Below are 25208 nucleotides of genomic sequence, written 5' to 3' on the forward strand. Positions count from 1 at the left end.
TGGAGAATGTGAGTAAAAGGAGAGAAGTAGCCAAAAACACGATGCAATAATATTATAATATTACTTTAATGGATGAAAAGACAATATTGAACAATTGATAGTTATTATAGGAATACATAAGGGCATGTGAGAGACGGGCGCTGAGACATCGCCAATCCTCATCCGAACAATAATGATCAGTTGATAATTGATGATATTGATTAAAGACTGGTACTGGGTAATAGAATTGATCACAGAAGAAAACCCAGCAGGTAATTTTATAATCTATTATCATCTGTCAGTGGCATTTCCAGAAGGAGCACATCCCAGAGATTTCGGTGCCATCTAACATATTATAATACGTATATTCTTCCTCCCATCATTTATAATATAATTTTTATTACATAAATAAAATGATAATCTGGCCTCTCCTTTCTAATGGTTCGTCAAACACTATTCTAGATTTCCAACTCTCACATTTATTACTATTATTATTCGGACTAAATTGAAGTATGCCAGGCTTCCTTATAGGGGAAGTATTGGAGACACTGATGAGAGGAGATAAGAATATCTGGAAGTGGTTCTAGCTGATATGTATTTCAGTTGCAGCTCCTGCATTATCCGGGTGTATCTTGCTGTGTTTTCCTAAGCTGTTATCTTAACCATACTTGCCAACTCTCCCGGAAAGTCCGGGAGACTCTTGAAATTTGGGTCAGTCTCCCGGGCTCCCGCAAGAGCTGGCATTTCTCCCGCATCCCGGGACTCCCTTGTCAAAATGACGTGATTCACAGAGAAAAACGTCAATTTACTCGTCGGCGCGGGGTCAAAATTACGCTATTCGAGGCACCCCGCTCCCTCCCGCCCATTAGTCACGCCCCTCTCCCGGACATCGCCTACTGAAAGTAGGCAAGTATGATCTTAACATCTGGGGCAGCTTTACCAATCCGTTTCACCCACAGCAGAGACATAACTCCACCTTCAGGTGAGATATTTGGCATATGTAGGCTTTGTATAGGCTAGGCCAGGCCTGGTCGGCCTGTGGTTCTTCAAGTGTTGTGGAACTACAAGTCCCAGCATGCTCTGCTAGCAGATAGCTAGCACTGCATACTGGGAATTGTAGTTCAACCAGAGGCTGATCAGGCTTGGGCTACAGAGACAATACCAGGTCAGTGCATTTAATTGGGTAAACAAACGCATTTTCCATCCATCTGTTACACAAATCCATTTAATATTGGACGTAGGTCACTCTCTGCCCCAGCCAGCTCACTGCAGCTAATTGCTAATATTGAGGTCATTTATAAATAGTCTGCAAATTATATAAATACTTATACAGGAACAAATATCAGCTCACCATTACATGACATTATGTTTTTATTTAACCATTTACCATCAAACTGAAATCCTCTGGTGAAAAACAAAACCCTAGAATGGTTCCAGCCCCAGAACCCTGTGTGTAGCGCTTGGCACTGTAACCACAGTCGGTGGCTGTAAATATTTACACTGAGGATCATACTCCGTTTCCTGGATTCAGGATCTGTAAGTTCAGACGACTGGTGAGGTCCTGTAGCTCAGGTGTAAGATGTGTAGATGTAGAGTTGTAGTGAGGATAATTATGATAGAAATGCTGAGCATATATAATGTGATGTAAATATACAGGACGGAGAATATGTATCTAATCCCCGATGTCTCATGTGTTATCCCTTATATATATCTCTCTCGTTTCCTCTAATAGACTGAACGGATCGTACGAGGCTCTCTCTGGCGGCAGCACTACCGAAGGGTTTGAGGACTTTACCGGGGGTGTAGCCTCCATGTATGATCTTCGAAAGGCCCCCCGGGACCTTGACAAAATCATCAGCCGGGCGATACAACGAGGGTCACTACTGGGCTGCTCAATTGATGTATGAAATTTTAGTGGCCATAAATCTAATATACGAGATTATCCAATATGAAAAGGAATTCACAAATGTATACACCATTCCCATACCGTGTCAGGATATTCGTGCTACTGTCCTCTGTTATCAGCCATGTTGGGGTCTGTAGGCTTAAGGCGCCTACACGCAGAATAATTACAGTAGATTTCAGGCAGTTGGCCCAATATCAGTGTGTGTGGCTGAAACTGACCGCAGTCTAGATAATAATCCTTGTTGGACATGGTGGAAATGGTGTCGGTAGATGACCATTCTGTGTGTCCAATCATTTTTCAATTGTAATGATTCGAACGATTGACAGGGCCTTCGAATCTGGTCATCCAGGATCTGCCTGTGTGGGGACTTTACAGTCAGGAATTTTGATATTCATAGGAAGAATACATCCCCCACCATCAGTCTTATTTCCATTATATTTAGTTTCCTGAAACTTTCAATATATATAAATATAATAATGTTATCAGTCGTTCTCTGATATAAGAGGTCACATAATCATGAGACCTGCTGAGAACAATCTGTCTCTTTAGCTGTAGTAGGAGGTCTCTGTGCTGTGATAGACATTAGTTTTATTTATTCTCTCTCTAATATGAATTGCTGTTAGATAACCAGCGCCTTTGATATGGAAGCTGTGACGTTTAAGAAACTGGTGAAGGGCCATGCGTATTCTGTGACTGCTCTGAAAGAGGTGGGTACAAAATGGGGACTCTCGGAGACTAGTTCTATCAGTGAACTGTCAGTCTGGTTCTCTCATGGGTCCTCTGCGAGGGACATCGGACATAGTCATTGGTCATCTCCCCTCTTTTCTCATAGGTGACTTACAGAGGACAGACAGAGAAGCTCATTCGTATACGAAATCCTTGGGGGCAGGTGGAGTGGACAGGAGCCTGGAGTGATAAGTGAGAACAATTTGTTATTGGAACTCTATTCTGTGGAGCATACACTAGAACTATCTGCCTGAAAATCTTTGGGCAAAGTGGACCTTTGACTTTTATGGTTTAAAAGTCCTAGTAAAATGACCAGTCACAGTATCAATAACTGTTACTACTTCATAGGGATGAGGGGAGTTGTATGTTATTACAGAGAAATGTTCTGTAACTGGTCATATCGTTGGTTAGTGGAGGTGGTGGCTGATGGACAGTCCTATGTAAAAATGACTCATCCTTTGTCTGATCTCCAGCTCTTCTGAGTGGAATGAAGTTGATCCTTCGGAGCGTGAAGATCTACAGCTGAAGATGGAAGATGGAGAATTCTGGTGAGATGTTGTATGATGGGACGATTGGTGTGTCTGTAATGGGCTGCAGGTTTGGGGTTTTCTCTTTGTTGTATTACATTTAATCATTATATTTTTCCTTCTCATTGTCCCCTCTTTGCCGCATGGACCTTTCCCACCTTTACTTTGCATCTCACACAAAAGTTGCACTTGTCCTCTTCACTCTCTTCCTTTGTTTCAGGATGTCTTTCCAGGAATTCCTGCGCCAGTTCTCCAGGCTGGAGATCTGTAATCTCACTCCCGATGCGCTAAGCAAGGATGATGTCGGCAAGTGGCACACAACGCTGTATGAGGGCACCTGGCGGAGGGGGAGTACTGCCGGGGGCTGTAGAAATAACCCAGGTGGGAGCAGCTTAGTTGCTCCAGAAGTCTTGTTGCTAACATTGAACAAAAAGGGGTGAAATTCACAATGAATCGTTCAGTTTTACAGTCGTGGCCAAAAATTTTGAAAATTAAACAAATAGTATTTTTCACACAGTCTGCTGCCTCAGTTTTTAGGATGGTAATTTGCATATACTCCAGAACGTCATGAAGAGTCATCAGATGAATTGCAATTTGCCTCTTTGCCATGACAATGAACTTTATCCCAAAAACATTTCCACTGCATTTCAGCCCTGCCACAAAAGGACCAGCTGACATCAGGTCAGTGATTCTCTCGTTAACACAGGTGAGAGTGTTGACAAGGACAAGGCTGGAGATCACTCTGTCATGCTGATTGAGATAGAATAACAGACTGGAAGCTTTAAAAGGAGTGTGGTGCTTGAAATCATTGTTCTTCCTCTGTTAACCATGGTTATCTGCAAGAAAACACGTGCAGTCATCATTGTGTTGCACAAAAAGGGCATCACAGGCAAGGATATTGCTGCTAGTAAGATTGCACCTAAATCAACCATTTATTGGATCATCAAGAACTTCAAGGAGAGCGGTTCAATAGTTGTGAAGAAGGCTTCAGGGTGCCCAAGAAAGTCCAGCAAGCGCCAGGAACATCTCATAAAGTTGATTCAGCTGCGGGATCGGGGCACCACCAGTGCAGAGCTTGCTCAGGAATGGCAGCAGGCAGGTGTGAGTACATCTGCACGCACAGTGAGGCGAAGACTTTAGGAGGATGGCCTGGTGTCAAGAAGGCCAGCGAGGAAGCCACTTCTCTCCAGGAAAACATCAGGGACAGACTGATATTCTGCAAAAGGTACAGGGATTGGACTGCTGAGGACTGGGGTAAAGTCATTTTCTCTGATGAATCCCCTTTCAGATTGTTCAGGGCATTTGTAAAAATGCTTGTCCAGAGAAGGAAAGGTGAGCGCTACCATCAGTCCTGTGTCATACCAACAGTAAACCATCCTGAGACCATTTATGTGTGGTTGCTTCTCAGCCAAGGGAGTGGGCTCACTCACAATGTTGCCTAAGAATACAGCCATGAATAAAGAATGGTACCAAAACATACTCCAAGAACAACTTCTCCCAACCATCCATGAACCGTTTGATGATGAACAATGCCTGTTCCAGCATGATGGAGCACCTTGCCATAAAGCAAAAGTGATAACTAAGTGGCTTGGGGATCAAAACATCGAAATTTTGGGTCCATGACGAGGAAACTCCCCAGACGTTAATCCCATTGAGAATTTGTGGTCAATCCTCAAGAGGCGGCTGGACAAACAAAAAACCACAAATTCTCCAAGCATTGATTAGGCAAGAATGGGCGACCATCAGTCAGTATGTGGCCCAGAAGTTGATTGACAGCTGCCAGGGCGAATTGCAGAGGTCTTCAAAAAAAAAAGGGTCAACACTGCAAATATGGATTATATGGATAAACTTAATGCAATTGTCAATGAAAGCCTTTGACACTAATGAAATGCTTGTAATTTTACTTCAGCATACATCTGACAAACGGTGGTAGTGGTGTCATCGTCTCTGACAAAGCACTACAAAATAACCCGGAAAGCAATAACATCGATAGTATGAGAATGTAGACTTACCATATAGCAGGCAGTCATTCTGTCTGGCAGCTGTAACAATCTACAGATCTAAAAATGCGACGGTGAGAAAGATCTAAATAAAGCAATGACGTAATTTTTAATAGACTGAGTGCAAATGCCGCCTTTAAAGCGGCAATGGCCGGCCCCACCGCCTGTATACAGGCCCCAACGCCTTTTATTGCTTTCGGGGTTCAGTTGTAGTGCTTAAGTGTGTCTGCTTTGTCAGAGCCGATAATTCGTACAACACCCCTGACAAAAAGACTAAAAACACTGAAGCAGCAAACTTTGTGAAAACCAATACTTGTGTCATTCTCAAAACTTTTGGCCATGACTGTACAATACGTTCATCAACTTTTCCTTAAATTAAGAATTTACAGATAATAAATGTTCGTCTAACATAAAATTCAGTTAGATATTATTTTCTAAAAGTGGATGTGATCAAGTTACCATATTGTAATAGATATTATTATCATTTTACTATATTATGTGCTCTTAACAAGGTTTACAACATTTTAATCTCCAAATACTTTAATTGTTTGTGTTGGTGCAGAAAGCCAATATGAAAATATTATTTGCTTTCTGTTCTGTTTTTGGATAGATACATTTCTGTAGAAGACAGGGGGTCTGCACATATCGGGCAGCCACGAGTGGTCCCTCTATATTAGCTTCTGCTCTCTCCCACCCTTCTCCCCTGTAAACAAACATCTGACAAGACTGTACAATACCTCTGTCTGCATTGTGGGATAGGCAGGGGCCCAAGGGGGACGAGACTCTGCTAGGCAAACTATTTTAAAGGGAAACCAAATGCAGGTAGCCCAGTATGGGACTGGCCCAGGGGGCAGATGTCCCCCTGCCCAGCTAGCCCCTGGGGATAGGGATAGTGCAGATTGAGTGGGAGTATGGTCTTATCTGGTAATACAACAAGAATAATGGTGATGCTTCACATGGGCTGTGACAGAATGTATAGATCTTTCTGTACACATTGTATATACATTTATATCTTAGATCCTATCATAGGGGAAGCTGCAAAAATTTTGATAATAGGCCATAAAAAGGGATGAGTCTGTTAAAGTTAATAACATTTTAAGAAATGTTATAATATTGTTGGAAGCGCTATTTGCGACGCCGCACCTTGTAGGAATAAAGCTGCACTTGGTATCCACCCACCCGCCCTCACACTCACACCTCTCGTTGCAGCCACGTTCTGGATTAACCCTCAGTTTAAGGTCACACTTCTGGAGGAGGACGATGACCCAGATGATAACGAGCTGGCTTGCAGCTGCCTTGTGGCCCTCATGCAAAAGAACAGAAGGCGAGAACGTAAAGCTGGCGGAGACATGCATACCATCGGCTTTGCGGTGTATGAGGCAAGTCCGTGCTATGATTCCAATAGAGATTACTCCTGTTACAGATTAGTATTACTGTGACACATAGGGAGAGAGTTCAGTTTTGTTTTATATACTCACAATTTCTAGAAATATCACCTCTGTAATACTGTATTCTTCTCTTGTTCCCTCTAGGTCCCTGAGGAGGTATGTACTCTATATGTGGGTCCTCTATGACTTTTGAACGCATTATTTCCAAAAGTTATCTGGGATGTTGTTTTTTCCACATTGACACGATGCGTTTCATGTTCTCTTCGTCCTGTCGCAGTTCAAAGGCTGCCAGAATGTCCATCTTAAGAAGGATTTCTTCCTGCGGCACCAGTCCTGCGCTCGCTCCGAAACTTTTATCAACCTGCGTGAAGTGAGCAACGAGGTCCGCCTCCCCCCTGGGGAGTATCTCATTGTCCCATCCACATTCGAAGCAAACAAAGAGGGAGACTTTGTGCTGCGAATATTCACTGAAAAACAGTCTGATACTCAGTGAGTGCTGGGGAGCGTGGGGACATTGTGTATAATATAATATATAATATAATATGTGGAAAACACCCCCCTGTAATATTCACACAGAATGAAATGATCAGTCTCCCCCCTCAGTAAATGATAATGTCACACTGTGTAATGTAGACTTTTTCTGTGGGACTAAACTTGGTAAAAGTTTTTCATTTCTTTTAGAAAGGGGTGAACTGCAGAGAAATGTATTATAAATTCCATTATTGGGGAGCAGGAATATGGGGTGCAGCTTGTCCCCTGACCTATGACTTTTTCTCTTTAGGGAGCTGGATGAGGAGGTATCGGCAGACCTTCCTGATCAGGTGAGACATATCTCCATTGCGAGAGGTTGGGTGGGTTCCTGAATTGTAATTACTAGAGCAGCTGACGGGGGGCGACCGCCCAGAGTGCAACGCTGAAGGGGGGCGCAATTTAGTAATATTTTAGGTTAATTTGGTTAAAATTGAGGGCTAGGGGGGCGGCATTTGTCTTTCTCGCCCCAGGCGTTAGAATTCTAAGTTACGGCTCTGGCAGCTGGCAGGGGTGGAACACTGCTTGGCCGGGTCCATCTGACCTCCAAGCCCCATGGTGGCCACACTCCCTGCAGTGGCCGTAGTTTCGGCATTGGCAGAGAGTGTTTGGACAGATTAAATGCTGGCAATGGTAATACTCGGCCAGCAGATTGGGGTTTATGGATGGTTGCACTAGGATTACTGCGACCATGGGAGTTTTGGATGTTATGGGTTGGTTACATTGGTGCTACCAGAATTTATTTTTACAATAAACTATACAATAAATATAAAATATACCCTGATATTTTTAAAGTGTATTACTGGTACCCCCAGGGGCCTGTAAACCTCTAATCTGACACAACAGTTTGTAGGGCGAGGCAGAGCCAGGAACCATACAGACTGTACTCTTTTTAAGAATGCAGACGTGTGAATGACTTTGATTTGTAGACTGTAAATAAAAGTTCATCTGACTTTTGTGAGGTGTCTAATGGTCCCATCTCTTCTCAGGAGGACATCACAGAAGACGACGTTGATGATTCTTTCAAGAACATGTTCAGGCAGCTGGCGGGAGACGTGAGTTGATGGAAAGTGATTTCTATACCGATGGTTTCAAAGAAACTATGGTGACTTTTGTCTCCTTTTTTCCTCAGGACATGGAGATTAGTGTATTTGAGCTCAAGACCATACTCAACAGAGTGGTGTCAAGACGTAAGTGTTCAGTGAATCCTGTCGGAATAATAGTGAAGTCTGGTATTGTAAGAAACAAGTAATGGTGTCAACAAGGTGTTTTAAGACACAGAAAATTCCTGTCTGATATCTAAATACTACTTTGCATTAAGCAATTTAGTCAGTGCAGTAAACAAGTACTACATTTCAAGGCGTACCCCATAACCCCCCCCCCCCTCCCCCCCTCTTCAGGAAGCCCAATCATAATACCTAGTGAACTTTGGGACATGGATCAGAAATGTTCCTTCTCTTGTCCAATATTTATATCTCCAAACTGGAAGGACATAAACGTCTTTCACAAAATGTGTGGTCACAATGTTACCAAGAGATCTGTCTGCCTCCTGGCATGTAACATGGACAATCTATGGTAAGGGACATCTATAGGGCCATCAAATTTCTGCTACAGGTCTGATCTTCTCCTCATGTATGCTTTCTCTCTTCACCAGACAAAGACCTGAAGACAGATGGTTTTGGCATGGAGTCATGCCGGCAGATGGTCAACTTAATGGACGTATCCTTGCTAAGCCAGAGTGAGATGTGTGGTCAGGAAAAGACTGCAATAGGGAGTTCTGGGTTTGGTTTTGCATCTTTGATACTGCCCCTTCCTGTCTTTTATACCTGTACAGCAAATAGATTGCTAATAATTAGGTTGTGTCTCTAGTATCCTGAGGAACCAACCTCTGGGTCCAAACTTGCTTCAATAACATTGAATTATGGCAGCACGGTGGCTTAGTGTTTAGCACTTCTGCCTCTCAGCACTGGGGTCATGAGTTCGATTCCTGACCATGGCCTTATCTGTGTGGAGTTTGTATGTTCTCCCCGGGTTTGAGTGGGTTTCCTCCGGGTGCTCTGGTTTCCTCCCACACTCCAAAAACATACTGGTAGGTTAATTGGCTGCTATCAAAATTGACCCTAGTATGTGTTTCTGATAGAGATGCTCAGGCTCGGTTCCCCGAGAACCGAACACACAGGAACTTAGCAGATCTGAGTACAGAGCTGAGCCGGCTCGGTACATTGTGCGCCCTCGAGATTGAAAACGAGGCAAAACTTTGTTACGTCGTTGGATCTCGCAAGTTTTGGATTCTATAAGTACCGCCCTAAAATAAACATATAAACCCAGCGCACAACGTCCCTATCTGTAATCATACACGAGGACAGATGCTCTAAAACTTGGATAGTTTGTAATAAAAGGATAGTTTAATAAATAAAATTAATGTTTAAAAGAATGGTAAATAGTAAAATGAGGTCAGGTGATAGAATAGAGATTCAGCAGTGAATAATGCTGAATAGGAGCTTGAATGTAGTGATGTTTTACTGGCTCCGTGACATCAAACTGAAATGTAAACAAATTCTCAGTGACAATGTATTACATTGGTTAATACTGTTAGTGTGTATTAGAACATATCTGCAGGCCTACCTATATCTGCACTATGGTAGTTTAGAATCAGCTGTGCAATGAAGCATCTGTTTTCGATCCTTACCCTGTCAAAATAATAGGCAGGTTTATATAGTATTCTCATATAATGTAGCGATAGTGTCTGAAAATATTGTGAGAAAAGTATCTTAGAATAGTAAATGTTGGCAAAGGAAACCTCCTGGGATAAATGCCAAGCCCAAAAGGAGATTCCATCTCTTCAAGGTGTTCCGTAATTAGAGGCAGCTAAAATGCCTCATCTCATGCTTCTAATAACACAGAGATACAGTCCGATGTGTTCAGTAGATGGACCCTCCTCTCCGGGCCAGTCACATGACGAAAAGTCTGTCCTCTCTAGGAGGATATGAATGGAGTCGTATTAAACAAAAGTAAAAATAAAAATACCGCTGTGGCCAAAGCTAAAAAAATGAAATCCAATAGTGGTGTAATAGTAGTAGTAGATGGCCTCCGCTGGTAAGTGGCAGCAATTCCTCCAACGCGTTTCGTCCCGTAAATAGGACTTTTTCAAGGAGATATGAATCAATCTGTGGGTCATGTTAGATATAGTGTTCCTAATCAGGTGCCGTTATATGACTCCTCCCATGTTAGTTAACTCCTCCTAAACTCAGGAGGATTTATTAACGCTCCGTATAACTAATACAGTACTTAGTAGTTGACACTGTTAAACTCATTATAAACCGAGCTATAGAGATATCCGTAAGTGTCTTGAACATTGTATATTCTAATATATGGATAAAGGAGTAAAAGGAATAATGGCATATAAATAAAATAAATGATAAATAAATTAAAATAAAACACCTCAAACAGGGTTCAGAGAAATCCATCTGTTTCTCTAGAGTATTCTACCTATCTATGTATACCTATAGAGTCCTTTAAGGGAGGTGGTCCTACATTGAACATATATTAGTATCTTATACTTATCTATTCCTATACATAGAAAATAGACTAAAAGTCCTCTCACGTGTATAATCACTTTCCCAATCTGTGTGCCCCCTATTTTCTTAATGCCTGTTTCACATCAAAGTATATATTCCAACCCATAGGGTGTAAGGTTTTCATTTTGTATATCCATGATGTTTCTTCTACACGTGAAATCCCCCCTCTCCAGTTCTTATTGACCTGCTTGATCGCTAGAAATTTTAATCCTACAGGGTTACAGTCATGAACTTCTGCAAAATGTTTTGCAACACTATGCTGAGCCAGACCTACGGATGTGTCCCCAACTCCTGTTTTGAACTTTCTAATAGTTTGTCCAATATATTGTAGTTTACATGGACATTCCAATAGATATATTACATTATAACTATCACATGACAGGAAAGATTTAATTGCATATTGCCCCTCCGTCTGCCATGATTTATAATTAACAGTAGGTTTGGTTGATGAATAACCTAAGTTTTTACAACTGCTACATTTAGTACAGTGGTAAAACCCCTGAGTTAGTGTGTGTGTGTGTCTAACCTTGTACATCTCTCTTTCTGTAGACGTAAGTGGTTTTTCGTAAGATCCATCTGAAGGTTCAGGGCTTTCCTCTATACTATTTTTGGTCTATTTGGTAGAATACTCTCTAGGGTAGTGTCCATCTAAGTACAGGCCAGTGCTTTTCCCAGCTGAGGAGGAAAAACCCGTAATGAACTATGGATACTCTCGCTGCTCCTGTTTTGTAGCATTTCTATAGGAAAGTAATTCTTCCCTATCCCTCCCCTTTACTTTATCAAAACCTGCTTGTACTTCTGATGGATCATATTTTTTGGTGACAAATTGGTCCTTCATTATTTCACCCTGTGTTACATAATCCTCCATATTCGTGCAATTGCATCTTGTTCTAGTGAATTGGCCAGTAGGTATTCCTGCTAACCATGAAGTGAAAAGATGACTTGTTGCCAAGATATAACTGTTAACATCCACCTGTTATGAGTTTTGGTGTTGATTTTCCCTTTTATGTATATATTCAGATCCAGAGATTATATCTGCTCCTTACTGTACTGCGTTGTGAATCTCAAATTTCTATCATTATTGTTCATATACTGTAGAAAATCGTCTAGTGAGGTCTGATCACCCCTCCAGATAAACAGTATATCGTCGATGTATCGTTTCCATAGCACGAGGTTCGCCCCAAATTTGCCACCCATCCACATAAAATCCTCCTCCCACTTACTCATGAAGAGGTTCGCGTAACTTGCAGGGAACCTCGTGCCCATGACTATACCTTGGCGCTGAAGGTAATAGATACCCTCAAACCATAGATAATTATGGTGTAAAATTACGTTTATTCTATCTAATAGAAGTTGATTTTGCAATGATGATAATGAGCCAGATTGTTGTAGGAAGTGTTTCGTACTTTCCATTCCCTGTTGGAGGTCTATTACCATATATAGAGCTGTTACATCAGTAGAGACTACCCAAAGATCATGCGTCCATGTTATATCAAGTAATGTGTTAAGGACTTGCGTGGTATCCTTCAGATACGATGATTGAATTTTTACCAAAGGTTGTATGTACTGATCTATATATTGGGATAAATTAGAAGTTAATGAGCCTATCCCTGAGATTATAGGGTGCCCTGGTGGATGTTTTGGATTTTTATGCATTTTGGGTAAATAATAGAAGACTGGAAAGACTGGATTCATGTTATTGATGTAATCATATGTTCTTTTTAAGAATACCTTGATCCCTTCCTCTTTTAAGGAGTATAGTCAGCTCTTGTTGGAAATGTTTAGTCGGATCTTCTCTTAAAGGGGTATAGGTATCTCTATCATCAAGAATTCTAAATGCTTCCAACTTGTAATCCTCATTGTTTAGAATGACTACACCCCCTTCCTTGTCTGCCGGTTTGATAGCTATTGTTTTGTTATCTTTTAGTTGTTGAAGAGCCTCTCTCTCTTACTTAAATTATGAAACCTGCTATCTTTGTGGTGATTGATCTCATCTAGATCTGCAATGACCAGTTGCTCAAATGTCTCAGTATAATTACCCTCTGCAATAACCTCCTCCCTTGTCTGCTGGTTTGATAACTGTTGTTTTGTTATCTTTTAGTTATTGCAGAGGGTTATTACAATACTTGGAAGGAAACAGTCTGTCTCACACTAGTATCTAAAGTGCTGTAATTAGAACTCAATGCAAGCAGTTGCCTTGATTTATTTGTCACTTTCCTGTGTTTCCTGTGCAGTCAATCAGCCTGTAGTTCTTAAGTTATATAAACAAGCAGGGAGTCCCCTTCAGACAGCAAGGATCTGCACAGCCCAAGCTACTACGTTAATTTAGATGTGTAGTCATTGGGCTGTCATGTGTGCCTCTCGTGGCACAGTTCACAGGGATATGAGGAGTTGTCAGCTGACGCCAGAACATGCATCCGATTGGCTGGCTGTCAACCTTCACTCTGCACAGATCCGTCCCCCGATGCTCTCAGCCTGCAGAAACATTTCCTCTCCAGTGCTTTAAGGTATGTGTGACTGACCCCCTTTTCATCTGTTGTTCCAATTCTGCAGAGTGCATAAACAATGCAGAATTGGGCCAACATTGTTCCATAACTGACCGACATCTTTAAGCAGCATGACCATTCAGACCGATTGATTATCTGTACTTTGGAACGATGATCGTTCATCGTTCCAGGGTACACACTCATGTAATATCGGTCGTTTATCGTCTGATTGGCCCAATAATTGGCTGAAAATAGTGTAGTGTGTACTTAGCCTAACTTTAAAATAGCTAAAGGTAATCTGGGAGGTAATTAGGTTAGAACCACCAGATTATATGCAATGTAATGTCATTTCTTCTCAGTCCTCCAATCCCCGCTGCCTCTTTGCCACCTTCAGCTCCCTCCTCTCCCCCGCCCCCCCCCTCTGTCCCACCTTCCCTCTCCTCTTTACTGCATATGACTGGCCGGAGTTTCTGAAGTATTGGTACTTTTTGTTCATTGTTCTGTATGGTTTCACCCTGTATAGTCTACTGTTAGTACTGTGTGCGGCGCTGCGGATACCTTGTGGCGCCTAACAAATAAATGATGATGATGATGATAATAATAATAATAATAATAATAATAATAATAATAATGTGCCTCCACAGTACTATACTGGCTGAAATAGCGTTGGGAAATGTATTAATATGTATAAATATAAATGTAACCCAGTCCGGACAACATGGTAACTGTCTAGCTAAATAGTAATGGTGATATTGCAGGAGGATAAGACTCTTAAAGAGACTGAGATTATTATTTTTGGAGTGCTGGCTGCAAGAGGCTGCCATTTACCCTGTACCTTGTGAATGTCTTATCGTATTGTGCTGTCGTAATAAAGCCTTATTTTGGATATATTCTGGTCTGCCCGAGTGTGTTGAATCCCACGGAGAGTAACCACGATCCTAAGGGCGGTATCCTCACAACTCACCACAGGTCTCTACAATGCTATGGGCCAAACATTCTGCTTACCTGGTGTTAGTGCTCCCCCTTGAGTTATTAGGAAAATCTCCTTAACTCTTGTGCTCACAGAAAGATGGAAGTGGAAAGCTCGGCATTGTGGAGTTTCAGACTCTGTGGAACAAAATCCGGAGTTGGCTGGTAAGTCACAATGGGGGCAAAATGGCAGTTTTTGTGTAAATTTAGGGCAGTTAATGTGTCCAGGTCAAATAAGGTACAGATCTATCGCCCCAATGTATAGACATAGGAGCCAGCTCTGTGGGGTCTACAGCACCCCTAAGACTTGTGCTGCCGCAGCTACTTGCCTGTCTATGCATGTGGGGGCTGGGGTGGAGGGTATGGGGGTTTGAAATGTTAAGGTAAAATCTGTAAACGTGCTAAGCTACTTGGTTTTCTTAATCACTTATTTTGGTGTTTTATCAAAATGTCAACAAATTAGTCTTGTTCTTACCATTGTGGTAATTACATTTTTGAACTCGTTTGTTATGTTTACTAGACACAGACTGTATAGTGTATATGTCACATTATGCCTCCCCCCCTTTGTGCTGTTGGTCCTAACCCTATTCTGTGACTGATTCCGTTTTTGGTTTTTTTTTACTTTGTGGTTGCAAAATATAAAATATATATATTAGGAACTTGCAGCAGGGAAACATTCCTGCAGTGTTTGTACCCCGAATTCTACTAATAACTACTTTGATACGTGTCCCTCACTCACTTTTGGGCCAGTATCAGAAAGGTTGGGTTGTTCTATTATTATTTATGTCATTTAAATGCTAGAGCCCAGCACCCATATTATTAGGAGAGTTCTAATAATACAGCTGTACGTACCCAGGAGAACAATTTCTGCTGGTATTCATCACTCTTGTCCAACAAGTAAACTACATTTACTAGGGTTAAACAAGACACACCAGTAGATTATGTTAAGAAAAGAGAAGGTTCTTAATAAAAAGCCAATTTTCTTGCTGGTGTATAAATTGGTGGCGATGACCATATCGGTGGATCTAATAATACTTAAAGATCACAATATCTGTCTTATAAAGTATACACAACTCCTATGGGAAGGCTGACGGCAGTTTGTGTACGGGATGAGTATGTCAGTTGACACCTCAGGTAGTAGAATGACTTGGACACCCCTGGAGCATGTAGTGTTTACATTCAGTAATAGGTCCTCCTCTTCAGACCATTGCTTCCAATTCAGTACAGTAAGTGGCAATGCATTTAATGTGCTGACCTTAGTACTACACTGAAACAAGCAAAAAAGACAAAATCCAGGCGTTGTAGTCAGCAGAGTGCGTGCGGTATCCGTACAGGATGATTTCCCTTGATGTGTCTTTTTATACTAAGCTTTAATTATGAACCTTTCATATATAACAAAGAATTTCTCTCATATTGGCACAGTTATGTAACGTCACGACACAAGCCCTGTCTGTCTCTGCGCAGCACAGTAATCTCTTCGCTCTCTCTGTTAGACATTGTTCCGGCAGCATGACCTGGATAAATCCGGAACCATGAGCTCATACGAGCTGCGTCTCGCCCTGGAAAATGCAGGTGAGTGAGGGAAGATGGGTTTTCATCATTGTTGCTTGCACAGGATTATAATCTGGACACATTACGGTCATACATGTGCAATGTTTGGCTGTATTGAGGTTACCATAGGTTGAAAAATGGGCAGACTAGATGGGCCAAGTGGTTTTATCTGCCTTGTGTCCATGTCCGGAGACCTGCAGACAGTCTCATTGTTCTTTTTGTCTGTTCAGGGTTTAAGCTGAATAACAAACTCATGCAAGTGCTGGTGGCTCGTTATGCTGACAACGACCTGGGAGTCGACTTTGACAACTTTGTGTGCTGTCTGGTGAAGCTGGAGGCGATGTTTAGTGAGTGTTCTCCATAGTAATTTCTTCCCCGTATCCACATGTGAACCTTTTTTTTTTCCTCCTTTTTCTTTTTTTGGGCCCAATGCCGGTCCAATAGAGATAAGCTCTCTGCGTGTGTGGTGGGGAAGAGGGGTCCCCAACAATACATTTGAAACAGACCGTTGTATTATGCCTGGTGGGACCTTCTCTCCTACTGACCACTGTCTTTATTCTCCAGGGTTTTTCAGGGCTATGGACCCCGACGGTAGTGGCTCGGCAGAAATGCAACTGGGGCAGGTGAGTGAGCTGCTCCGTGGTGTCTTTACCCACTGAGTCAACAACAACCTACATGTCAGTATTTGTAATATGTACAGTGATCCGGAGGGGTCACAGCCTGTTTTGAAATAAAGCCTGGAGGACAGATTTATCAATCCTTGATCCCAAATATTGAAGGACTGTTGTACTTTTTACCCAGTATCTGCTTAATATTTCACTGGAATTGAGGAGCAAACTGGTTGTAGGTTTTATCTAAAATGAAAATTGGCTAAAATACATATCGATTCAGAATGAATACGCATCTTGTAACATTCCTAAATTTATATAAAAGGTTTTCTTACAATGACAGAACTTGATGTTTTTAACATTTGCTAGATCCAAATACAATTTATTGCATTGAGTTGGGGTAATATACAGAATATCCGCAAGGGGGCAGCAAAGTATAGACAATAGCAACTAACTGCCCACCATACAGATTATGGGCAATATTGTAGAAGGCTGCACAGGCCCCATTGGTTAATAACAGAATAGCAGCTAGTGGCTAGTAGTCTTCATACGGCTAATACATGAATTACAGCCTTCTCTGCAATGTACTTAGTGATGGATTCCACATTCAAATAAAACTGTTAAAGTAATGAGATGTTATCACCCAAGTTGGAGTACTTACATCTGAAACACCGTAAATGAATAAATGGGTGTGAAAAGGCTAGAATCTCGGGGCATAGGTCTGTAAGGACTGAGCAGTCTGTCGGTAGGGATGAGAATCGGCAGGAAGCTCATGGAACCGGTGATGTGTTGCGGTGTTAACCGTCTGCTGTTTCCTCTCTTACAGTGGTTGACGCTGACAATGTGCGGATAAATTCACAGCCAAATTTCCTGCTTATTATCCTGGCTTCCAGACACTCCCTTTGTCCCTGCTCTCGCTAACCTCATCCTATAGGGATTTAATCACTAGAACTGAACACGAACATGCTGCATCACATCACAAGTTGTGGTCAGGCCACGGATTTCCCAGAAGCCTCTGCACAAGAGAAAATCTTCTTCCCATTGCACTGTAGCCAAACTCTCAGAGCCAACCAACCAGAGCACTGCTTACTAACATGTAAGAGAGGCTCTTCGGTGCCTTACAGATATTCAAAACAATGATTGTGGGGGTATCTGCCCCCCTCCGCCTGTGATTAATGGGCTCCCCAGCGGCTGTTTCTTACCTATATTGTAACCCAGAACCTATGTATGAAGAACTGGCCGTGTCAGAGCAGTGCCTGTGTGACCGCTGCAGACTAAGGACCCCTCTTCCCGAACCCACAAATACTGGCTGTAAGGGCTAAATACATGAAAACGCCTGGAGATATCTGGTGTTTGGGCTGTTACTCCATTTGGGGAACACAAAAATGTCTCTCTGGCTGGGAATATCGCCAGACTGCATGTTAATAAAAAAAACGGAAATGAGTTTTTGTTTTCTCTTTTTATAACAACTTGAGCAAGTCGCAGATCTATAAATGGAATAGTGATTATCTGCGAAATTTGCTCATGCACAAAATGCGATTTCTATCTTCAGTTTTATAGATTTGGGCAGGCGCCATTTTTATAACCCACAGTTGATGGAATAATATATCAGACAGTAAGTTCTCACAAATCTAAAACCCATGTGACATCTTGATTACAATGTTGTGATTTCTGTATAACTGTGTCCCCTGCCTACACAATGATCCTGAACTACCTCCCACCACACTACACATTTGGTCAGGGCAGAAGGAACAGGATGTGGTCTGTATTTCCAGTTTTATAGCTACATATTCCTATTCAACATAAATTGGTGAATTTCACACCTATCCGCTGTTGTTGCAGTTTTGAAGCACTGGTTGCCCCAAACTCCCTCCTAAAACCAGTTCATTGCTGTGTACACCAATAGCAGGTGTGCTATACTATACAATGCAGCAATGATTGGGACAAAACTCCCAACTTTCCCATCCCCGGCAGGAGCAAACACAGGATTTCTAGATGGGGATTTCCATATATTTTGGAACTTGGCAAATAAAAAACAAAAAATGATGCAATAAGCCAGCAACAGACACTTTTTTGTAGTGAAATAAGTTTGGTTGAGTCTACACAGGACAGGAAGTCACAGATACGTATGGTATAAATTGTCATTATTCTGTGCTAGTAGGGTAATAAGGGGTAATGTGTTCTGTTTACTGCTTACTACAAGGGGAATGTGTGAATATAATCTAGTATACAATGACAGGACAGGAGGTACTGCACCAGGCAACTCAGACACCAGTTATTATACAAATCGTAGACTGAAAGTACAAAGGAAACAACACAGAGGAGTTTGGCTGAAAAGCCTCCAGTGTGTACTTGGCCTATCAGCAGATATATGACCATTAGGTCAGATAGTGCGTTCGTGTGTATACTGACACCAAGTGCTGATTGTCGTTGGGTTGATAATCTCGTTCCAATCACCTTCCAACACATTTATTAGTAGACAATATCCATAGAAATGGATATAGCAAAAAAAATAATAGCATCACTTATAAATCCACTGACATATTTAATGATTAATCTGGGTACTGCTTTCTGACATTACTTTCTCATATACTTGTAACAATTCCAGGATTTTTTTTTTCAAGTTTCTTGAATTATTTCTTATTACCCTTAATTCAATAAAATATTCATTCAGCTTTTCCATCCTCTGGACCACACACTTCCCATCACCGGAAGGACTACAAATATTACTGCGTGCTGCATCCTTCTCTCCTTCTGAACTGTCATCAGATATAACGATGGTATCTCTACGTGGAAAGGAAACACTTTAATGATGTTCCCACACAATGCAAAGTACAATTCCCTGACATTGGACACTGATTGAAACCACTTTATGTTGGGGTCCCTCCTGGCTGCCCTGTTCCATAGCATCTGTAAAACCTGTGCCATTTTGGTTATTATAACGGAGCAGGGTGCTCCTCACACGTCATACAACTATTACATGTCATCACAATTACATTCTTTTATTGAAGCTCTAATTTCTCCAATTGGTATCTCACTTTTTTTCTTGTTTTATAATCACAAAACCTTCTTCCATTTTAACCTTGTCAGTGGCTACACAGAACATTTCTTTGTGCATTCTTCTCTCTAAATAGTTTTAAAACTTTTTTTTAGTCTTGTTTTTTTTTATCTCTAACAGTTGTACAAAATTTTAACTTTTTTAATGTTTTTACGGATTCTCACAAGTCTTCTTTGTTGTTTACTCTTTAAGTCGCACCACTTCTTATGGACTTGAAATTTAGCATTTTTCTTCCCCAGTTTCTCCCTGTTTTGGTGCAGCAGTTTTTGCATAATTCACTTCTTTTCTGTGATTAACTCTTTGGTATTTTCGCTTTTGACAGTCGTAGTCGTACTGGTCCAGCACTCTCACCATCATCTCTATCTCTCTAGGGCTCATTGGCTTTGCTCTTTTAATATCTGTTAATTGCATTTCCACTTCTCCATCCCCCTCCACTCTTTCCTCAATTCTCTCACTTTCCTCCTGTATTTGCATAGACACCTGCTCCTCACCCGCCATCTTCGCTTGCCCCTCACTGCTGCCAGACTGGCAGCGCTCTAATTTTACAAACACAGACGTGTGTTCATTTTTAATACGGACCAATCATCGCTGGTACAGGTACAGAATGGAGCATTGTGGGTGAACATTCATTCTTGTATAATAACCTTGTGTTTGCTGATATGTCAGAATAATACACGCAAAAAGTTCAGTGGATTACGAAAGGATACTCTGAGTGTTTTGCCACGTTTCATCGCTTTAACTTCAAGGTACATACTTTATGGAACGATTATGTATTTAGTTATGTAGTCATGTGTCTATCTCAACCATGCCATTCGTTTTTTGTTGTTTTTGAATGATGGTCATTCAAAATGATAATAAATACATTTCTGTTAGTTTTATTATTAAAAAACAATTATTTAAAAAAAAAAATTCTGTCCTATTTGGTGTATGCAAATATAACCTTTTCGTTATGTTGTTATTTTTAAAATAATATATAGACATTGCACATGACCGCAATGAGGGACTTCACTGAGACAGATCACATTCCTGCTTGTGGAAATCTAAAGACTACTCACAGGCAGAAGAGGAGTGTGGCTATGGAAGAACTTGTGAAAGCAAATACTGAGTGGGCCAAGGGGCAGATACAGAACCTGAGGACTGTATCCAAAAAAGAAATTTAACAAGATTGAGGCCTCCAAAGAATCTAGTGCAGAGACAGTCCACCTGTAACATGGACTCGGACAGCAGTTCCCCATCTGCAGTGGTGCAGAGTGATGAAATTCCACCAAGTGGAACAGTAAGTGATAAATAAAACGTTGTGTGATGCATAAAAGTTTTATTGTATGAAATATACATCACAATATAGCTTACACACACAACATGCTTCTTTACATACATTACATATGTCATGGCACAGCACCCACACCATTAAAACACTGTAGGTAGGCCTCCCTATTTAATGTGGCCATGTGACTTTCATTTCTCGTCTGCCCTGACTCCAGTGGTGTCAGCCCAACAACTTTCGTAAGTTCTACATTGTTGTCCATATTGGTCTGCGTACTGCGCTCACAGGGGCTTTTGTCCCTAAGAAAGTTGTGTAGGACACAACAAGCCATCACCACTTTGTCAACCTTCTCCTAATGAAGATTTTTGGCTGAATGAAAGATTCTAAATCTGTTACTCAGAATTCCAAAAGCGTTTTCAACAACACAACTTGCTTGTTCTGTTGACAGATTGCGTTGTGGGTACGATTTCAATACATTATTGTGTAATGCAAACGCTTCATCTGCCACAAATGCAAAATGTAGTCCATATTTTGTGTCACCTCCTGTTGGTAGATTAAGTTCATTGTTTATTAGTTTGTCATGGAAGGGAGTCTGCTCCAATGACACTACATCTGAGACCTTCCCATTTTTGCCAATATCCACAAAGAGAAATTCATGGTTGGCACCCACTATGGCCATTAGAATTATACTGAAAAAACCTTTATAACTGTAAAAATAAGATCCACTTTTGGAGGGTGGTATAATTCTTACATGTCTGCCATCAATGGCAGCGCCACAGTTTTGAAAATTCCAAAGACTTTAAAAATCTTCAGCAATAAGTTCTAATAATCTTCAGCTCTGCTCTACCTCTGCAGGAAACTGAAAGACAATGATGCTTGAAATTGTTGAATTGGTAGATGCATGTAATGTTATACTCACTACTTTACATTTTGTTTTCATTACACAGTCTGCTGTCCCCTGAACTAATAATCTCTGCTATGGCCGACCAACAAGAGACAACTACACATGGCACCAGTGTCAGACTGGGGCATGAAGGGCCCACCGGGGAACCGCAACACTAGGGACCCACCAGAGGGGGTGTGGCCAGCCATCATAGAGGCGAGACCAGACACTAGAGGGGGAGTGGTCAGCCCACAAAGGACAGCTAGCACCATAGTGTAGTATATAAAGAATGCAGTGTGTATATAAAGAGTACACAGTCTTGACCCACAATTACTACTTAGGCCTTCTTCCAGTCCCAACATTAAAGTAATAGTATTCCCATTTAATAAACCTATTTCCCTCCCTCCAGACAGCCCCTGCAATAAATTAATCGCATTTGCATATAATAAATATACCTATTTCCCGCAACAATCACTGCCATTAAATAATTCATACTCACATTTAATAAATAAACCTCATGCTCCTCAAACTCAGCCCCACATTCAATAAATAGTCCCCAAACCACCCCATCTTAAATTAATCGTCCCCACTATAAAATTAAATTTCCCCACCTTCACCCTACAAACAAAATAACACCCATTACTTAGCCACCACCTACCCCACACACACACATTACATTGCCACAAGCCCGCTGTGCCATCACACACACATTACTGTGCCCCTTCATCACCATGCTGTGCCGCCTTATGATCACACCGCGCCCTCCATGCTGCTTTGGCCCACCTTTCACACTCTGCCATGCTGCTCTGGCCCCCCTTCACACTCTGCCATGTTGCTCTGGCCCCCCTTCACACTCTGCCATGCTGCCTTTGCCCCTTTTCACTCTGCTGCCATGCTTCCCCTTCACCCTGCTCCCCCCTTGCTTCCGTTCCTTCACTTACCTTTTCTATCGGCTTCTTTTTTCCCTTCTTCCCGACTTCTGTCTGCAGCGCTCCTCATTGAATGCAAGACATTCAGTGCAAATGGAGCAGAGATGAGTCGGGGAGCGCCACGGTCACATGAGTATCTTTTTTTTTTTTTTTACATTTTCTGCTCCCCCCCCCCCCACCAACTAAGAGGGGAGCGATCAGGGTCGGAGCCTACGGGGGGACAGCTTGTCATCTGGTGGCCCAGTCCGACCCTGCATGGCACCCAGCTAACAGACAGCCAGGGCATCACAGCAGTACCAACACCGCAACAAGTGTGCAAAATAGAAAAAAAAAAGGCTCCATGATCTCGATCAAAGTGATGCGCTAACAGAAGAGGTGGTAGAATGCGCAAACCATTCGATGTCTAAAAAACGTCAAGACTCATTTGATCTCCTTGCAGTAACGCTAAATGAGAAGTGCAAGCAGATCAATACAAATGGAACGTTTGGTGTGCGAACACGGAGGATTTGTGGCCAGACACAGTTTACACACCATCCAACCACACATAAGAACAAGGACATTTCAGGCAATGTGTTACCACGAAACCCTACATGACGTCCACACCAATGCCCAGCACGTATGCAACACTATACAGGGAGTCAAGCGCCAATGGATAATAGCAAACTGTTGCATTATGAACAGCTGTGAACCCCTGACTTGATTTTTTTTTATTGCATCATGATCATCACCATTTATTTATATAGCGCCACTGATTCCGCAGCGCTGTACAGAGAGCCCCATTGGAGCTTACAGTCTAAATTCCTAACATACAGACAGACAGAGACTAGGGTCAATTTTGATAGCAGCCAATTAACCTACCAGTGTGTTTTTGGAGTGTGGGAGGAAACCGGAGCACCGGGAGGAAACCCACGCAAACACGGGGAGAATATACAAACTCCACACAGATAAGGCCATGGTCAGGAATTGAACTCGTGCCCCCAGCGCTGTGAGGCAGAAGTGCTAACCACTGAGCCAGCGTGCTGCCCAATTGCACAGTTTTTATATAATGTACAGTTTCTATTATAATAAAATAATATTTCTTTTACCAACCTTCATATACTGTCCACACAGAACTTGAACTATAGCGTCACAGGTCTCAGGTACGATCAAACCCAGAGCTTGTGGTGAAATTGTGTTGTATGTGAGATCTGCCAGTGTCCTTCTTGTGTCCAAAAATCTCAGGGTAGCAACCAGTCTCTGCGCTGCAGATACGGGTCTCCTTAAACGGGTGTCCTCTTTCTGGATGAGGGGGGTGACTAGTTGGAGCAGTTCCTGGAACCTAGGTTCATTCATCCTCAGGAAATTACTAAAGTCATCGGGGTTGTCGTCCCGTATCTCCTCCAGCAGGGGCATATGAGAGAATGAGTCTCTCCTCTGGAACCACTCTTTGATCCAGTAAGACTGATTCTTTCTCCTTCTTTCCCTCCGGTCTGTGCTTGTAGTCTTCTAGCCATAACGGGTGAAAAACACCACAAGCTTGCTGTAGTTCAACAGTATCCATAATATTAAAATAAATCGTTGCTGTGCAGATGTGAATGAATGTACACTTTACACAAAGATGTGTTATAGAATTAATGGTTATGACGCTTTTCCATTTCCTTTTAAAAGTTTTTGGGAGCTTTTTGCTGGTGATGTTCTGACCTTTTATTTAAATTTCTTCGGCATATTACTGCAGGGACCTCATGATGTTTTAGTGTGTACAAAATAACAATCTTTTAAGACGACAATATGGCTTCTAAAAGTCGCTGGCCGGACGGCTGGTTTTCCACAAACCATTTAAAATGTATCTAGTGTGTACGCCTGGATAGCCCGGCTGGTCAGAACATTCTCCAGTGTGTATCTAGCCTTAGATCGTCAGCTTTCATCTTACATTTATCATCATGTTATGTGCCCTGGAGTTCTAACTAAATATCTAGGGAATTATACCAGAAATTTAGAGATTTCCACCAGGGGCCCAGGTGACCCTAACCCAGACCTGTATCTTGTCTAGGGCCCCATGGAGTCTAATCTGGCTCTGGTCAGAGCATAAAACAAGCAGCGATTCCTTATCAAGGATTTTATAGTAGGAGAGGCCCAGGGCAAATAGCAAGTATGGAGGCCACATAATAGCAGCTGAGAAGTGGTACTGTGCAGTGTCTGTACATTTACAGCATAGAAATTACATAGAGAAGTGGTACTGTGCAGTGTCTGTACATTTACAGCATAGAAATTACATAGAGAAGTGGTACTGTGCAGTGTCTGTACATTTACAGCATAGAAATTACATAGAGAAGTGGTACTGTGCAGTGTCTGTACATTTACAGCATAGAAATTACATAGAGAAGTGGTACTGTGCAGTGTCTGTACATTCTGCATAGCAAAACAATTCAGAACTGCATACAAAACAGAAATTAGGCAGAAGTGCTGCAGTCAGATATGAAAACTAGAATTAGAACAGTAAAATGTACATACATGTAATGGAATGAGGCATAAAGTAAGCTGCACATTAATGTGATCACTGCTTTACATACATCGGACCAAATTAATATCATTACAAATCTAATATTAATCTCCTCTCACACCCAATTATAATAAAACTATTAAACTTCGTGTTGTAGTTACTCACCCAGCGCTGACATCAGACTGCAGTGATAACAGGACAGTTACTGCCTGTATTCTCTATGTCACACAAACACTAGAGCACTAGATACCAAGCTGTATAAATAATACACTAGAGAGAAGAGTGACTGTGGCCATTTTGTTGAGGCCAATGTTCATGTAAAGCTATGCAGATGCTCATGGAAATGTGT

At 41.8% G+C, this 25208-nt stretch overlaps 1 protein-coding gene and 1 long non-coding RNA gene across 3 annotated transcripts in view; one reads left to right on the top strand and one right to left on the bottom strand.

Moving 5' to 3' along the window:
- The window catches only part of CAPN11 (calpain 11), a 40621-nt gene extending 22932 nt beyond the window's left edge, over positions 1-17689 (top strand). The window contains exons 7-23 of the mRNA XM_075204482.1: positions 1712-1880; positions 2509-2592; positions 2718-2803; positions 3085-3159; positions 3359-3519; positions 6348-6517; positions 6671-6682; positions 6804-7015; positions 7308-7347; positions 8044-8109; positions 8187-8244; positions 8709-8773; positions 14184-14252; positions 15581-15659; positions 15869-15985; positions 16203-16261; positions 17073-17689. Of these exons, the coding sequence (XP_075060583.1) occupies positions 1712-1880; positions 2509-2592; positions 2718-2803; positions 3085-3159; positions 3359-3519; positions 6348-6517; positions 6671-6682; positions 6804-7015; positions 7308-7347; positions 8044-8109; positions 8187-8244; positions 8709-8773; positions 14184-14252; positions 15581-15659; positions 15869-15985; positions 16203-16261; positions 17073-17099 (1549 nt within the window). The 3' untranslated portion in view covers positions 17100-17689. The remainder of the gene's footprint in view (positions 1-1711; positions 1881-2508; positions 2593-2717; positions 2804-3084; positions 3160-3358; positions 3520-6347; positions 6518-6670; positions 6683-6803; positions 7016-7307; positions 7348-8043; positions 8110-8186; positions 8245-8708; positions 8774-14183; positions 14253-15580; positions 15660-15868; positions 15986-16202; positions 16262-17072) is intronic.
- Positions 1-24555, bottom strand: part of LOC142145031 (uncharacterized) — a 57191-nt gene extending 32636 nt beyond the window's left edge. Inside the window, exon 1 of one of the 2 annotated variants that reach the window (XR_012689814.1) lies at positions 23470-24555. This is a non-coding gene — a long non-coding RNA (uncharacterized LOC142145031). Of the gene's footprint in view, positions 1-18893; positions 18966-23469 lie in introns of those variants that run through there. The other variant, XR_012689815.1, reaches the window with a different exon arrangement.
- Positions 24556-25208: the final 653 nt, after the last annotated feature.

This window comes from Mixophyes fleayi, chromosome 3 (genome assembly GCF_038048845.1).
Source record: "Mixophyes fleayi isolate aMixFle1 chromosome 3, aMixFle1.hap1, whole genome shotgun sequence".
NCBI lineage: Eukaryota > Metazoa > Chordata > Amphibia > Anura > Limnodynastidae > Mixophyes > Mixophyes fleayi.